This window comes from Lepisosteus platostomus, chromosome 16 (assembly GCF_059453375.1).
Source record: "Lepisosteus platostomus isolate fLepPlt1 chromosome 16, fLepPlt1.hap1, whole genome shotgun sequence".
NCBI classification, from domain to species: Eukaryota; Metazoa; Chordata; class Actinopteri; order Semionotiformes; family Lepisosteidae; genus Lepisosteus; species Lepisosteus platostomus.
Genome location: NC_142626.1, coordinates 24,376,119 through 24,394,502, shown reverse-complemented (window position 1 = coordinate 24,394,502; position 18,384 = coordinate 24,376,119). Strand labels below are relative to the sequence as shown.

Below are 18,384 nucleotides of genomic sequence, written 5' to 3'. Positions count from 1 at the left end.
CAAATAGAAAGAAATCCTCTTCCTGGTACAGTCGCATGAAGAGAGAGGCGAAACAGCCCTACACAGCCCTGTCGCAGTACACGAATATAATCATATCGTTATTAAATTCTTTAGATACGCGATTCCATATTATATTAGCAGAAAAGCTTAAAACTACCACTTTTTCACACGCTATTTCACATGTTAGTTAAATACTTCGATGCTTAAAATGTTTAGGGAGAAATGGAATACCGGTGTGTATTTTTCCTTTAAAGTACCGATTCCTGGAATCTGACTGGCTGACACCCTTCTGAAGTGGTTCCATAAGATCTGGAATAGGGAAAAGAAAGCGTTGATAAAAAAAAGCCTGGATTCCCATGTATCTCAGAGAGCGAGTGATCAGAAAAAGGAACAGCTGTTACACCCAGGTTTTACGCTCTCTCTCTGTTGAATGAATGAAAGCATTTTATTAAAAACGCATTTGCGTTTGTCTGGGTATTTACCTTGTAATCTGTGGTTTACATCTACTGTATTGTTTTGAGATGCCACTTTTAAAGGTGATATGTAAAATAAAGTTTTTTATTATTGTTATAGAGAAACATGATTAGATTTTCCCTGGTTCAGAAAAAAGACGATTAAAATCTGTAATCTTTCCACTTGTATGTCATCGGACACTAACGAGTACAACCCCCTCTCTGCCGGAGTGCTGGCTGTGACGAATTAAACCGGTTTCACAGGTATTTTCAAAGTAGGAAGTACACTGTTAACTAGTAGCTAGGCTCTTCAATGAAATCGCTTTAACATGCTAATGCATTGGTGTAACAGTCCGGGCGTGGCAAGCTTCCAATGTCAACTCGACTCGATTGGAAGACAATGAACGTATTTTAGCCCTAAATGAATTAATAGCAAACATGGTTTACAAGAAAAAAAGACATTTTTCCAAGAAAGTTTATAATAATACGATCTATAGTTGAAATCTGAGCCTAAATATAAAGGAAAAGCATTTTCAGAGAGCAATCACGCTGTGTTTATGTAGAAAAAGCGATTAGGTTTATGAGCAATCTAATTACCTATTTGCTTAAAATGCTATATAAAATAAAGTTTATTTAAAGATGAATGATAAGTGTCGCAGTTTAAATAATTTTCGTAGTAGGGCTTGGACAGATTCCAAGTGCATTTTTGCAATTTATGTTGCATTGTCCAATGTGCTGTTGTAATACAGTTTAGAATACAGTAAGTCTAAACTGTATCAGCTTTATTAATGGGTTGCAATTTAGAAAAAGTCAAAAACCGCACTCAAAATGCAATTTAGAGCTTTCTGGCAAGAGGAGACACCCAAATTATAATGTAACATGCCACTGTTTGTGCATGAACAAAGTTATACTGCAATTTTCCTTAGATACGCGATTAAAAAAAATCAATTTTTTGAATCCCCGGCGGAACACATTCCATAAGAATCAGCGCTTTTATACAGTATATCGGCTTTAAACACATATATTTAAACACGCGTTTACGATTTAAATCAAAACGCGATTCAAATCAATATAAATGTTTATTTTGTAACGCATAGGTGACTATTCATTGTTATTAAAAAGACTTAAATTCGATCATGTGATATTTAGAAATATAAATTTGTTTGGTGCGAGTGAGGTTTTATTTAATCTCTGACCAAGGGAAACGTTTCATTTTTTCAAAGAAATGTTTGTTAAAAAATAAAGTCATTTAGCTGTCTTTAGCCCTCTAAGCTGGTTCATACAGAAATGTAGAGATCCAGGCTCAGAACACACAGCTTCATTAGCGAATACATATGCAGGACAACTAGAGAAGACGTTTTACAGAGGATGGATTTTTAGAAACATCCCATCAGTGACATCACTGAAGTCAACTCCTACTGTAGGTAACTGTCGTTTGGATAGTTTCACAAGAACAAGACAAAGGTTTAAGCATCGCTTGTTCTAGATAAAACTGCAAAAAAAACAACAACAACCCATAATGTACTTCTTTGCGGCTCTGTTTGCCCAAATCATATATTCACAATGTGAAATTAGAAAATAATATTACGTAACCAAAATCCGCAATATGGAAACAGAACCTGTGTAATTGTTGACAGATGATGTTCTCGTAACATTTTTACAAGACGAACTACAACATTTAAAAAATGACTTGTATGTACTTGATATCTCTAATCAATCCACGGCGATATAGTTAAAGCAGTCCCCGCACAAAACGAAACTAAAACACCCTGGGCATACCGTTTCGCACTTCTTATCAGTTGCTCAAAATTAATTTGACCGTATGAAATGCATAATATAAACCTAGAAACATATACAGTACGTGAGCAGTATTTACGTAGTATCGGTGTCAAGACATACCTCTAAAATACTGTAAATCAAGTTAAAAATATCTCAAGACCAATTCTGGTCATAATGAAACCATGTTCCGTGTATGTTTTCTTTAAAGTACCGAGACCAGCCATATACTGTATGTTTATGTTCCAAAATTAATATCGTTTATGGCCTTCACACGTGTTGCAGTATGCTCCTATTCTTTTTATGCTCAGGCACTAAGATTTCCCTTCAGTGGTAAAATTCCATATAAATATTCAATACTTAAACGGGCACAGTTAAGACATTAAATATACACATACATATTGTATACAGTACAGTTTGCATACGGTAATATGTTTATGTTCCTAAATCAATCTCTTTTATGAGCATGTGAAAGGCATGGTGAATCGAGTCTCAAAAAATACTGTACTTTGCATGATTGGAAAAAAATGCGTGATTGCAAAATGCTGTGGTGTTACTTTTACAAAGACGGTCAATGAAAAAAATAATGTGGACCAGGGCAATACTTTGAGTTTACAGCTTGATCCAAGGTCATTTATTATTAATACTATTAGTAATATCTTCGTTAAAGACTTTGATGGCTACAGCTCAAACATGAGAGATTGAGCTTTATTAGCTCCACCTTGCGGAAATTCCGGATACTATTATTTTGCTAGCGGTATTTACCGGTAACTTGCGGTATTTACCGGTAACTCGCGGTAGACTGCGTACAGCGTACCGGAAAATAATGCGGTATCGCCCGCGCATTTTGAATGGTTGCATCTGTACCATGGACTTCACAGTGCCCTAAGAAACTTCAGATTCCCTGAAACACAAGCAGAGTTCCTGGACTTCAGGAATTTAGGAATATTTCAAGGACATGAAAGAGGCTTTTATTCTCTTTGGCCTGCAATTAGCAATGGCATTTGCCCTGAGGCTGTAGGACCTAAGGAGGTTAAAAGTTGATCTTTTTCCTCTCTGAAATTCAAGCTGACCTTGTGTAAAACTAGCTGTGTTTCTTAGGTTGATTTCCAAACTGAACTGACTTAATTGAAATATATCCCACAGCTACATTGCATTCCTTGGCCTACCATTCAGAGCTGTAATATTTTCCATTTCTCTGGGACACAAGGATAACAGTGCTGGACCAATTTCTCTAATATATTGAAACAAAGGTCCTGGACCATAGCTTGGATTTGGGCATTAATGCATTAATGCATGTAGGGCACAGAAAGGTCAGTTTGTTTGCAAAAAAGGAGGAACAAAAGTGCCATTTTCATCTTCTTAACCCCTGTGCCTTGCAGCCCAACTCTCAACAGGCTCTTCCAGGAGGATAAGCTAGATTGAACGGGCCAGTTTCTCTGAGCCCTCTGTGAAACTAACCTCTTTACACCATTGTAGTGAACAGGGGTTTTAATTTACTGTAATAAAAATTCTGATGGTAAATTGTGAGAGTACTTTTTAGGAAGCAATCGAACATAATATAATATAAAAGAAAGGAACAGAGGTCTTGTAGCATAAAATCCTATGCTCAATTTAGAAACCAGAAACCACAACCTTTTACAACACATTTATGCACTCGTCATTTTGCACAATAGCAGCTTGAATAGTTTTAGGTTGAGATGTCCTTCGTATTTTGCCAAGAACAGTTTTGGAATCTTCTGTAAGAAAAACAGAATACACGACTGTCAATTTGCCAGGTGAGATGGAGGGAGCTTTAGAGAACCCTGTCATTGGATAGGTTCCATCTTTTAAGATACCACATCACAAGTTGTTGACTGGCTGAGATGCAATCAGGTATAGTTCTGGACTTTTAACCATTGCTCCATGGAAGGCGTTTTACAATATCACCAGGATGTTAACTGCAATACACACTGTAGACAATTCCTTGACAGATGCTATGGCTCTCAACCTGGAACATGTGGGTAATTCTGTTTGTCTGGCCTTGTGCTGCTGATCATAAAACCTCTGTGCTTTTTACATGAACATCAACCTGTTTGGTACAAAATGTTTCATACCACTGCTCTTCAGAAACTGTTTGGCAGTAAAACAAGAGTCTGGGGAGTTACTGTACCTGGAAGCATTCAGACCCAGTTAATTTTAAAAGTAGTATTGTTTCATGAAACCAATCCTAACTGAATTTAACACACATAATTGTTTTTTAATACAGAAAAGCATCATTCCCCCCCAACACCACCACCAAATCCAGGTAAGGTTCGTATTTCATACATAATCTACAAACAAATATGAGACAAAAGGTGGCTCAGCAGGCCAAAATTGTATTTCTTTTTGTCTACTTTTAACAATTACTTGTTTCACCATGGAGTTAATCATTACTTTAAAAAGTAATGCACTTATCCTACAGTATGAAGTGAAAGACAGGCTTGTCACTTAAGTGGAAATTTATTTAAAAAAAAACAAAAAACAGTTTATACTATCCCTGTGATATGTTGCTCTTTTATCAGAGATCATATAAAAGGTTGCTTGGATTGTTTCCGTGAGTGGGATTGTCTCGGAATGAGTTTGATCAAACAATTGTGTGCACATCATACCCACCCCCTTACACAGCCCATATAACTAAAGTGAGGAAAAGGAAATAGAATTGGGTTTCATGGTGTTCTGAAAACCTAAGAGAGAGGCACCAGACTGCTTGGTCAAGGCACACAGATTATTAGAAATCCTTAATAACACTTCATTCTCAGTGGAATAGTACACCTTGTTTCTACACCCTCCAGCTACCCTCCCTACCTATAAAACCTCCACCCATACTGCTTAAACAGTTACTCCAATGGAACCAATCCCAAAGCCCAGAGTCAACCTCCTGCTGCCATGTTCATCAGTACATTTTTATCTATAGTCTATATACTGTAATAATGTGCTATACTGCACATTGCCCACCCGTTAAATAAGCTCATCTATTCGCGGCATGGGATAAGCATCGAACACTGAGATTTCATTTCATTTTTGAAAGTTATAGTAAAACCTAATTGTTCTGTCTGGCTTTGGAACCAAATACAATTGGTTAGGCCCACTCACTATGAAACTACCATTGCTAACATTTGCTCCACCTTCTCTTAATAATCTTTCTTATTGCTTTGGGAATGCGGTAAGGGGAGACTATACATTTTTCCCTGGTTCCGTGATGATGTGTGTTATGTTTCCAGCTTCTCATACTGCCGCTTTAAGAAGGCGCAGACTTTTTCAAAGTACCTGACCACTCACCTGTTTCGTTCGATCCTCACATTCTCTGCATTTCTCTATTTTAGGAAACCTTAGTCATTCACCCTTTGCTCAGTATTTTTGGAAGTTCTCTCCTAGTACTCAACACTTCTCTTCGTCTCGTTTGGTCTCGTTTCCCCTGTCTTACGGATTGCTTTTCTCCTCAGGCCTTGATTCTTGGATTACGCTTGTCGGCTTGCTGTTTTGGTTTTGCTTTATTGGTATTCGTACTCTTCAACTTTCTGGCTCCCTGGTTTATGACTTTGTTTTGTGTTTCCCTTCGGTTTTGAACTTTTGGACTGGTTTCAGGCTTACGGCATTAGAACGCGGTTACACTACTCCGCGCAGGATTCTTCACGATCTACCTGGCTACTTTAACAATGTGATGTTGAATAAAGTGGTTTCTTCCTGGTATTCTGGAAAATACATCTTTATTCTGGGACAGGAACTCCTGCAAGTCTTGTCTCTGGTTTTGAGCTACTGTTAGTCTCCCTTGGCTACTGGATCAGTGCCTTCTTCTAGAGGATCAAGGACAAACTGGACTGGTGAGGATTCTGTCCCATGCCATTCCTTCAACAAATTAATGTAATAGATTTGAAATTGGCTTCTTTTTTAATTTTAATTTTATAATTAACAGGACCCAACTTTTACTGTCAGATTCCCACCACAAAGCCACAAGAAAGTTTTCCCCTGGATGAAATTCCCTTAGTGTGACCCCTTGGTTATAAATTTGGGTTTGTTATGCCTGTGCTTTCTCTAAATCTGCATTCATCCTCTCCCTCATTTGTTCCACATGTACAAGATTGTTGTTCCCATGTTTCTTTCACTAGATCCAATTATTCTCCGGGTCTTCCAGAATATAATAATTCAAAAGGGGAAAATCCCATAGAAGCTTAGGGAGCTTCCCATATCGCAAACATTAAATAGGGTAAAAGCTGATCCCAATTTTATCCATCCCTGTGCATAGTCTTCCTTAACATGCTTCTTAGTGTCTTATTAAATCGCTCTTCCAAGCCATCTGTTTGTGGATGATAAACTGAGTTTCCAATTTGATGAATACCAAATAGTTTACTTAACTCTCTCATAATGTTGGACATACAGGGAGTACCCTGGTCTGTTAGGATTTCCTGGGGGTATTCCTACTTTAGAGGAGAACTGAATGAGTTCTCTAGCAATGTTCTCTGCACTGGCTACCCTGCACTGGAATTCCCTCAGGATATAGTGTAGCATTATCCACTGTCACTAATATATATTGGTATCCCTTAGCAGATTTTATAAGAGATCCATCTCTATACGCTCAAAAGATGTTTCTATTATTGCATGGGACCAAGGGGGCTTTTATAATAAGGCTGAGGTGCTGTCCTTTGGCACTCAGGACACTACTGGAAGTACTGTTTTATCGCCTTACTTATTCTGGGCCAAAAGAAACCTTTGAGGAGACTTTCAGCTGTTTTCTTCACCTCAAGAAGACCTCCCAGGAGATGGCTGCGTGCAAGATTGAGGAGTGTTCTTTGATAAGGCTGTGGCACAAGCAGCTGTTCTATCTCTTTGCATTCTCCCTTTTGGACCTAATAAAGCAGATAATCTCTCACCACAAAATAAGAAGAGGAAAGGGTTTGGTTAGGATCACACAGAAATCCCTCAATCTTTTTCACGTGACACATGCATGTTTCAGATGACCTTCTTTCAGTTGCCCTGTTTTAAACTGACCTCGGCGATCACTCACTTTTAGATCTGTTAATTCTATATTCAATAAATCTACATCTATTTTAGATTCTGTTGCTTCTTTTTCTCTTGGTTCCCTCTGGGTCTCCATGGCTTCTTCTTATCCCTATGGCATTTCGTGGTGTCATTCACCATATCCTCGAAGCAAATCAATCTGGGGCAGAGCAGTGACTCTGTGGCTAAGGATCTACACCTGTGGCTGGAAGGTTGCCAGTTTGAATCCCGCGGCCAGCAGATTAATCCTACTCTGTATGTCTCCTGAGCAAAGCCCTTAACCCCAGCTGCTCCAGGGGTGCCATATAAATAGCCGACCCTGCGCTCTGTCCTCAAGCTTCTCTCTCCCCGTCTGTGTGTCTCATGTAGAGCAAGCTAGGATATGCATAAAGACACATTTCTAATACAAGAAATTGTATATGGCCAATAAAGATCTTATCTTAATCAATGGGTGTTCCTATTGGTGTCTGGACGATGGAATTCTGGACTCTCTTCCTAATAATATGGGATAGAGAAGTTGTTTGGCCACACCCACGGTAGCACGATATTTACCTTGAGAGGTGTTCAAGTTAATACCAGTGGTGGGATATATTTTGGTATCTACATGGATATGGATGAATTCCAATTTCTTTTTTAAGAACTGTCCCTCTGGGTACCCAAGTTACCGGAGTCCAGTAGGGCATCAATGGTTTTCCCATTTACTTTAATTTTTGTGAGTAGAGGCTACAGGGCAGTTGGATTTTCTTCCGTCTTCTACCTGCCTGGGATCTGGCTGATTCGGACAGTCAAAGGCCAGATGTTCTAAATCATGACAAATGAAGCATCTGAGAGTATTCTGTCATGGTGTAGTCCATCAAATAAGTCTTCTTTGTGGGGACATTCGGAGAGGGATAAAGCTTTGAACTGGTCCGCGTTTAGCCTTGAGGAAAAAAAAATAGAATCATTCTCTGAGGTTTTTAGAGAAGAAAAAAGGTCACCTCAGCTGTGTAGCTGACAGCATGGTCCTGGGATGAATGAAGGGGAGATGCGTGAGAATTTAATATAGAGCTCTTGATCAGAAGCCCAGGTGCTAAAGAGACACATTCTCAGGTGACAATCTTGGAGGAAAAAACAATTTAGAGGGCTGCTTTGGTAGTGTTAATGGCCCTCTAGTGGTGAACAGGAGAAGATTCCTTCTGTCCCACACTCCATATAAAAGAGTAGAGGAAGAATTATACATCTGAATGTTTTCATTTATATCATTATCATATGTAGCTAAATAATTGTTACATTTATCTGAGATTGTATATGGTGTTGTCAAAGGCTACAAGATAAACCTGACTTTCAATAATCTGGACTGCTAAAAGACATGGAGATTAAAGTGGGGAGAGGAACTGCAGTGGGACCAGTGCTTAAGGGGTTCATGTTCAACTGCATTTATATAGCACATAAATACAGACTGATAGATGTACAGAAGCATTTACAAGCCTCTTCATATCACTCTATTATGGTGTCAAAATATACAGTGCAAACTCTAAATTCATGTTATTGCAACAGTCTCAGACAATCTGATACTTTACTGTCAATTTGTAATTAACCAGAACCAGGTAAGGAAAAAGGATTGAAGAAACTTTGATGATTTTAAGTTACATAAAGGTTGTCATGATGTCATTTCTGTTTTCTAGAACTTGTTAACCCATGGAGGGAAATAGTCTGGGGCAAAGAGTAAGTATTTAAAAACACAGTATGAAACCCACATCACACTGTACCTCCCAATGTGGAGCTGTAAGAATGAGATGAAAGCTGTTCAATACAGTCCTGAAGAGCTGCTGTGTTTGTATGTCCCTGAAGAACTGATAGAAGGTGTTCAGTTAAGAACAATAATGAGTATAAAATTGTTAAGAGAAAGAAATTGGAAAGAAAAACTACATTATTCCTTAACCCGTCTCATACCTCCTGACACCCATAGTGTAAAACCCAGAATCCATAATGCCTGGTAATTAGTCATGGTTGTCAGTAATTGGAGTAAGAAGCCACGCATATAAATATATTTTTCATAATAAAAATCTCAAATAAAATTGCTTCCTAATTATTTGTTCCTGAATTAAGCATTACAAAGAAATATACATAATTTCAATGTGTATTAAAAAAGGTTCAATGTGTTTACATTATGCTATAATAATAAATTGTTCCTTATATATATCTGGCAGAGTAATGTAGCTCTCCAAATCTATGTGGATGTAAAACAATAAAAATGTAAAAATAATATAAAAGTAATGTAAAACATTTGGATCTAAACATAAAAAAGCATGTTGCACTCACAACAAGATATAAAAATAAACTATTTCTTTACTGTACCCAACATGGTAATTTTGTTTTGTAAAATAGAACTTGTTTCTTTTTTAAAAATTAATTTAATGTTTAACATTCTGTAATATACAATAGAAAATTAATAAAAGTCTAAACTCTATACAACTTAAATTCTATCATTGGAAATGTTTGTCTCAAGGGGCTCAGTATTGAGTGGAATTCAAAACCAGGCTTCCAGACACCATGTTAAGCATTCACTGCACCACCTGGCAGTTTTACAAAACAGTGCTATCCTTCAACACAATATTAAAAAGTGTGGTGTGCTATGTTGCACTGAGGTGTGTTCACTGCAAATTACTGCATTATCCTGCGTGCATTCTGAATGGCTGGATCTGTATATATTAACAGAGATGTTCTTAGTTGAGTAGCAAAAGCAAAAAAAAATGTGAACAGGAAGAGTGGTAGAATTGTTTAAAAAAACATAATTCTTGGTCTGAAAATGATTGTTTAAGTAGAGTGACCTCTACTTACAATCGTAATATCACAGGAAATTGTAAATACAAAATTTCAATATTTACTATTATTTTGTTAGCCACTTCATCAAGCTGTTTTTGACAATAAGTATCTACCCACAGAACAGTGTAGAAGCCCAGTTATACACCCTTCTAGGATGTATTATTTTTTCTTTATTGTGGGATCTCTTCTTTCTTATTTGCAGGGAGAAAGCAAGACTGATGAAAGAAATAAGGACTTTAACACCAAAATACAAAGAAGCAAAAGAATTAAGAATCATGATGGCTGGACAGATCAAGGCTGGAAAGTCCAGTTACATCAATACAATTGATTCTGTGTTTCAAGGTCATTTGACAAGCCGAGCTTTGGTTGGTGAAGATAAATACAGTTTTACCACGAAGGTTAGTAGCCATCTAGAGGGTCTGTTGAATGGAATAATATATTCAAATTCTTTATAAATTATTTGCAATGCTGATAAACATACGGGTAATTTAGTTATGATAGTATATAGCAAACTCTACAGTGACTTGGCACTATTAATGTATGGATTATTCCTGACTGTTAATGTCATGGATTGTGACGCCTAAATGCAGGAACTGCTTTTGTTGTGTCGATATAGCAATTATGAGGATGCTAGGACCCTTTTTTTCTTGCAACAGGATCTTTTTTTTCTTTTTTTCAGTGCACTCACAGTTAACTCACAGTTATCCTAATGTGCAGAATATCCCAGTTATTTACAGTATTTCAGTCTTCCCTTCACATAAAAGTATTTCTATAATAATAATAAATTATTGCTTACACTTATATAGCGCTTTTCTGGACACTCCACTCAAAGCGCTTTACAGGTAATGGGGACTCCCCTCCACCACCACCAATGTGCAGAATCCACCTGGATGATGCGACAGCAGCCATAGTGCACCAGAATGCTCACCACACATCAGCTATCAGTGGGGAGGAGAGCAGAGTGATGAAGCCAATTCATAGATGGGGATTATTAGGAGGCCATGATCGGTAAGGGCCAATGGGAAATTTGGCCAGGACACCGGGGTTACACCCCTACTCTTTTTCGAGAAACGCCCTGGGATTTTTAATGACCACAGAGAGTCAGGACCTCGGTTTTTCGTCTCATCCGAAGGATGGCACCTGTTTACAGTATAGTGTCCCCATCACTATACTGGGGCATTAGGACCCACATGGACCACAGGGTGAGCTCCCCCTGCTGGCCCCACTAACACCTCTTCCAGCAGCAACCTTAGTTTTTCCCAGGAGATCTCCCCTCCAGGTACTGACCAGGATCACATCTGCTGAGCTTCAGTGGGTTGCCAGTTGTGAGTTGCAGGGTGATATGGCTGCTAGCTAAAGCTAAAAAAAATTATATGATTGCCCACTCAACACACAGAACAGATGATACAACTAATATCAAGTACAAGAACCCCATTTACCCCAGTTACCAGAACCAAATGTTCCAAAAGAACAGTCCAGTATTTTTATTTTCCATAACCAGCTCTGGCTGGTGGCGTGGTGTGCCTCCTTACACCACAGCAAAGAAAAGGTGAAGTTTCAGGCACCCTCCTCTGTCCCAGGCATCCTAAACAACATGTCTCTATGCTCCTTTCACTTCCCAGTTTGTCTCCAACTCCAAACATGTTTTACAGGAAGATGGAGAAGCTTTTCTCCGCTGCTTTCAGTACCTGATATCCAAGTCCTCTCTTGGGTCCAATAGCTACAATCTTTGTGTTTTCTAACTTCTGTCTGACTTTTCAAAATTCTACCCTGTTCTCTTGACTTTGGGTTTTTAGTGCCCCCTTAACAAGGGCTCAAGTTTTGTTCTCAGGGGATGTGGAAGTCTTCCTTTGATGTTCTGGGTGTGGGCAGAGCTCACAACTCACTGCTCAGGGCTCATTGAGGAACCAGCTGTATACAGGTGCACTGTGTATTCATGCCCTGTTCTTGAGCCCCCCTCCCATTCACAGGCACAGTCAAACCTGTCTTGCAGCCACACCATTAATGAAGGATAATAATTAATGAGGAAGCTCAGAGAACAAGGAATGAAATGCATCAATACTTAGGCTGACAGTGTGCATTCAACGCAACTTAAAGTCAATACAGTCCCAGACATCTGGTCCATACATCTCCCAACTTGTGATAAGCAGAAATTTTACCACCTTTTAGCCTGATCATCAGATTTCCAAAGTGAAACATTGTTGGACTTGATCAGTAGTAGGATGCAAACCTCTTTGAAGCATTATGCATTTTGACAACACTACAACTAAATAGACTTTCAAGATTTCAAGATTTTTTATTTGCCATATACAGTAAGTGTATTGAAATGCTTACTCATTCAGCTGTAGCCAGTAACAGTGAAACAAAAGTAAAAATATGCACAAATGACAAACAGACAATGGACATTACAATAAATTTAGACATTAGATGTTTTAATACAGCCAAGACAGGACATACAGTAGTGCAGACAGTCCAGTACCTTAAAGTGCAGGTGCTAATTTGTGCAGTAGTCAAAGCTTAGCTGTTTATGATAAGTAATTTTTTTAATCAGTTCCTGAAGAGAGAATATGAAAAGAGCAAATGTAGAAATCTGTTTAATGTTTCCAATAAGTCTCCATAATGACTAAATTTGTGCCAAAACAAAGGCAACTATCCATGAAGACCTGAAGTGAGATGATCTAGTCTTTGTAATAAAATATCTATACGGACTTTTAAAGTGCAACACACTGATGCCTAAAAGTGGTAATTAAATTTCATCTGCACAATGGGGATAATTCTCTCAGAATTTATAATTTTGCTTTTCTGACTTTTCTGTTTAGTTTAAACCATACAGAGTAGAGGACTGTGCAAATGGAGAAGGAGATGGAGTTCTCCCTTTTGTTCTCTATGATGTCATGGGAATAGATAATATTGTGAAAAGTCCTGATGTCTTCATCAGTTTGGTGAAAGGCCATATAAAAGATGGATACACGGTAAGTTGTACTCACAATGCACCACAATTCCACCAACACATAACTGCTTTAGGAAAATCAACTGTTTAAACACTAGCCTCTTTAGACAGAGGGCTTGGAGAGGAACCTGAGGTGAGGCACATTAGCAAGTATTGAGTCAAGAATGGTAAAAAACAGGTAATTCAGGTGGAGTTCTGGATGACCACTGACACACAACCTCTGTCTCTGTAATATTGATGAACAGTCTGATTCTACTGTTTGCTTGTACAACTGGTGTAAGTGTAGCTTGCAGTGCTTTTGGGGTGTGTGCTACAACAGCACAATCATTAACATACTGGAGCTCAAGTAAATATTCTGATTTTAGCTTAGTGGCATTTTGGAATCTCCTCATATTAAAGAGGTTCCGGTCCAACCAAAAGTTAAAAAAATACCTCACTTTCTACAAAAATATGCGTGCGCAGGAGTGTGTAACTCACAGGAGGAAGATGTTAAATAGGACTGGTACAAGCACACTGTCTTCAGGAAGCTCTTCAGTGATTGTGGCAATACGTCTGTGAAGCATGACCATCGTAAGACCTTTGCCAGCAGCTGAGAGGAGAGATATTGTCCTGCTGTTGTCACAGATGGATCTGTCAGCCTTCTTCTTATAAATGCTGATAATGTTTTCATCTCTCCATTGATGTGGAATGCGTCCTTATCTCCACAATGAAGCGATGAATGGTTCACATGCAAATGTAACCTCCCTGTTTCAAAATTTCAGCTGGGATGAAGTCAGGCCCAGGAGTTTTGTAATTTCTGTGAGACATGATAGCAGAATCTGAACTCCTAATAGGAGAGAGATGGCATTGGATGGTCTTCAATGTGTCATAGACTTTAGCATGCCATATTTGTCCTTGTGGTTCTGTATTTCATGTGCCTTGGATATCCAATACTCATTTCAAAACTGTTGCAGAACATTCTGTAAATATTTTTTTTCTCCATTCTTCTTACTGTTTTCTAAAAACCTTAGAAGTGGGTTTGTAGTTCTTGTGCATGGCACCTAGCTGATTTGAGATGTCTTTTGAGTTATCATCAAACAAGTTTTGATGTTTCTTTCAACTATAGCTGATGGATTAGGGTGCTTTCTCATGGAGCGATATACAGAAGTCCATTGCTCAATTGTGCCTTCTTCTGTTAAGCCTCAAGGTTTTCTAGAATGCTGCATGTTGGTTCATACAGTACCTCCACTTCTTGTGTGCCACAAAAACACAATCACTGCAGTTCTTTTTTTTTTCTTGGAAGAGCTCTTTATTTGACCCAACCTTCATTCATTAACTATGATCATCCTATCGTCCATCCAGCACTCTGCTTCTCTCATGACTCATGTGACAATATCATATTTAATATCAGAGCGCTTAACAATGATGTAATCTATAAAATACAAGTGCTTTGACGTTGGGTGCCTCCATTTGTATTTATATTTCATTTGAAAGATGGTGTTTGTGATAGTGAGACTATGCTCAGCACAGAGACTTCAATCCATTTTTCTCTTCCATATCCAATGCTGGGTTTCCAAAGCAACCCATTCCAATTGTCACTATTGTTCTCTACTCTTGCATTGAAGTAGAAGGATTTTGTTGTTTTGGGGACTTGGAGCTTCATCCAACATTCTTCATTATTTGTTTTCAGAGTTTGTGCATAAGCACTAAGGAGAGTGGTGTCACGATTGTAGTCCCTCCCCCTTAAGGGCGCTCCAGCTCTTTCACTTCAGACTTGATTTTGTGCACCTGCCCCCTGTTCCAGCCTCCTTCCAGCCCACCTTAAAAGCCAGACGCTGACATTAATCTGGGCTCTGCATTGCTTTCCGCATCATGCAAGGCCCAGGACCTGGATGTGCCTGGCTCCGTTATGCTTTTAGTTTCTGTTCCTGTTCCCATTCCCGTTTCCCCTGCCAGTCCCAACCCGGCTCTGGTTTTTTAATTGTCAGTCCCGGATGGATCGCCTGGCTTTAGACTTTTGCCCTGTCTTTGGATTCCTCTTTTGACTCATCCCCGGATTGTTTGCCTCAGTCTCACCTCCCCCGATCACCAGCACTCCATGGACACGCCCCCCTGTTTTCATCCCTGTATCCTGCATGACCTTTTCCCCATGTTTTCTTCACTTTTCCCTGGATCGTGTCGTCTGCATAGGGTCCAGAAAGAACGCTTCCGTTACAAGCGGCATGCTACTTACAAATGACAGGGATGCAAAATGACATACAATAAGCCTTTTGCTTAAGCCAGTAGGTGTTTCTGTGGGGGGAAGCATTTTTTAAATTGCGGTCAACACCATACATAGCCTTCTCCATTCTACCTTATAGACCCAGAAGTCTGGTCTCACTTTGACCAGCAATATCATTATTACAATGTTTCAACTCTGCTGCAATGAGTGCAGTCCTGTGTATGGGTCTATCCATGCCATAGTTGCTATCCAGAAGAGTCCTTATGACTATTGCTAGTCCTTATGACTATTCCATATTGCTAGTCATAGTAACACATTACTGCGGTGACATTTTCAATCACCAGGCTCAATGCCCCAATAGGTGAAGCAGCCTACCTTAGAAAGTGTGAGTGGACAATGTGTTTTCTAGGGTGGTGTGGTCCCTAAAAAAGGGGTGTTCAGAAACACCTGGGTCTGCTGGGAGCAGCTATCATTTAGATCCCAGCTACGGATGACAAATAGCCCTGTGACACTACCATGCAGGGCCCAGACTAGGGGCTTCCAGGTCATCCAGCCCTGCCCCTGTAACCAGGACCCCCATTGCCAATAGACTTTAGTAATGATAGGAATGACACAGCTACTTCAGTGTGAGGTTAAGTATGGACTTAGATTTGAATATCATCTAAATGGAAATGATAATTCCAATCCTGTGATGTTAATAACTGAACAATTGGGAACATGCAGAATCGTAGGGGGAGCAGTACAGAGCCATTCAGGAACAAGGGTTTACAGGGGTAGTTCCTGTGCTGTTATTGTCTGAAACCAAACTGGAAGGTTTTGAAAAGCTTATTTGCAATGAGATAGTTGCATAAATTAATTCTAACAGCACATTCTAAAGTTTTAGCCAGAAAAAGAATTTAGATATAGGGTGAAAACTAGAAAGGGGAGAACAGCAACAACAATCATCCAGGAAGGAGGTGGAACAGTATAACTCTGGTGGACAACCAAAAAACTCTAAGACAGTGTTACAAAGCTGGGATGAAGCAGGTAATGTAGTAGGTAGGTTTGGCTTGAACAGTCTGTTGAGGGTGGTGAACAGGTGTCTAGGACTGTTAGGTTGTTCTTAATGATATAGGAGAAGTAGCTGGATCCAGATGCAATCCAATGCAGCTGTAGTGAGCTCTCTGAAGGCACCAGTTCTGTAGGGTTTGGGCATTTACTGGGACAATTATTAATTGTAGCAGTAAATCATAAAATTGGTTCTTTTGATGGCTTTAGAATCCAACCATGCGATATAACTCAAACAACGCACACACACAGGTACTAACACATGAGGATACATTTATTAATACATAGAATATGCATGTAAACCTAACAGATCTTATCGAGAGGGTTATCAGAATACAAAAGATATATATTCAATCAGTTACAAAGTGTTACACATATCAAGAGGACATACGTTCAGTATATCATTCATTTAGACCGTTTCGTAAATGAACTTGGTTACAACTTCTACATTGGATACTCAAAACAAGTACATAACTCTTAGGAATTAAATTGATATCAACTGGTTGGGATAACAATTGAATTCTCGAGCTGTAATGCATTGAAGTTGAATACCCATCCAATCTCTGGGGATTCAGATCTCCTGCGGGCTCTCTGGCTCCGTGCCAGGCTGTGCTGTGCGGCTTGCGACGGTGCGCTGCTGATGCTCACTGACCGGCTAGTTAGTGTTGGCTTTAACTAGCAAAGTTTGTGCACAGGAGAAAAGATGACTGTGGGTCCCAGCAGGTCAGGAAGAGGACCGGTTCGTTCCTGATGAAGCGCTAGTTCTGAATACTGATTCAGCTGTCCACAGTTCCGATCTGTTCATGAAGCTTGCTGCTGGTGTTAACCTCGGGTGGATCCTCTGGTTACTCTCTGGCAACCTCCGCTCTCGAGTCTTAGAACAAAGGAAAGTTCTGGCATTCGGACACACTGGCCGTTCCGTGGTTGTCCAGGCTGAGTCTCAGGATGGTCAGGAGGCGCGCTGCGAGAATGTCCTGCCCTTAGGAGCCTTCTGCTCCTGGGCCGTCCTGCCCTGGAATTCTCCTTTGAGATTCTCCCTTTCAGAAAAGTCCACTACAGGCTCTCTGTGTTGCCTGTTTTGACCTGGTGGAACTTCAGCTCATTCATTGGCTGAAAGTTTCCTGGGCATCAGAGCCCCACATGGGTTACTCGGCCCTACCAGTCCCTGATTGGTTGATCAAGGTGAGATATGAGTCACTTACTCCTGACACTTAGGAATGCAGTCCAGATGTCCATCTGGCACTCCCTAGACAGATAGGCGCCAATGGATGACCATTGATCATGATAGCCAGGCTTAGCTACAGATGCAGCCATTCAAAATGAGCGGTAAAAACCCGCGGTACAGTAACCAACCCGCAGGGCACCGCGGTAAGTGATTGGCTGGCCAAAATGACCGACAGGGGCACTCGTGGTGCATTGGTTGGTAGTGAAAAGATTTAATCATTTAATGTCTTTACTGTGCACATTTCAATCCGCTTAGTTTTGAATATTTATATGGAATTTTACCACTAAAGGGAAATTTTAGTAGCTGAGCATAAAAAGAAGAGGAGCATAACGCATCTGAAGGTCATAAAAGATATTAATTTTGGAACATAAACATACAGTATATAGCTGGTCTTGGTACTTTAAAGAAAAAATACACACCAGTATTCCATTTCTCCCTAAACATTTTAAGCTTCGAAGTCTTTAACTAACGTGATACCGGAGTCAACAAGCATACTTTTAGAATTTGATTAAAAGGGAATATAATATGGAATCGCGTATCTAAATAATTTAATAACGGTATGATTATATTTGTGTACTGCGACAGGGCTGTGTAAGGCTGTTTCACCTCCCTGTTCACGCGAGTTGTCTTGTAGCCTACTGGTCTAGGTGCGTGACTAACACAGCACAGTTTGTGTGTTCAAATCCAGCTGGTGCTGGACTTTTCTTTTAACAAACATTTCTTCGAAAAAATAATATAGCGATATTATAGACAATCAATTGACTTTTATATCTTCCCTTCTGACAGCGGTTCCTGCTTCTATTGTGTGTGTGTGCAACAGAGTAAATTTTTAAATAGAAATGGAGGCTGGACAGTATGCGTAACAATATAAACATTTATATTGATTTAAATCGTGTTCTGATTTAAATCGCAA

The 18,384-nt window shown here is 39.4% G+C and overlaps 2 protein-coding genes across 51 annotated transcripts in view; both read left to right on the top strand.

Moving 5' to 3' along the window:
• The window catches only part of LOC148647083 (NACHT, LRR and PYD domains-containing protein 3-like), a 1,669,284-nt gene that overhangs the window by 1,469,520 nt on the left and 181,380 nt on the right, over positions 1-18,384 (top strand). The gene's annotated exons all lie outside the window — the stretch shown is intronic.
• The window catches only part of LOC148647086 (interferon-induced protein 44-like), a 46,899-nt gene that overhangs the window by 2,802 nt on the left and 25,713 nt on the right, over positions 1-18,384 (top strand). For 2 of the 3 annotated variants that reach the window (XM_088608667.1, XM_088608669.1), the window contains exons 2-5: positions 4,477-4,515; positions 8,909-8,948; positions 10,252-10,447; positions 12,869-13,021. In XM_088608667.1, coding sequence (XP_088464793.1) covers positions 4,477-4,515; positions 8,909-8,948; positions 10,252-10,447; positions 12,869-13,021 — 428 coding nt within the window. The remainder of the gene's footprint in view (positions 1-4,476; positions 4,516-8,908; positions 8,949-10,251; positions 10,448-12,868; positions 13,022-18,384) is intronic. The other variant, XM_088608668.1, reaches the window with a different exon arrangement.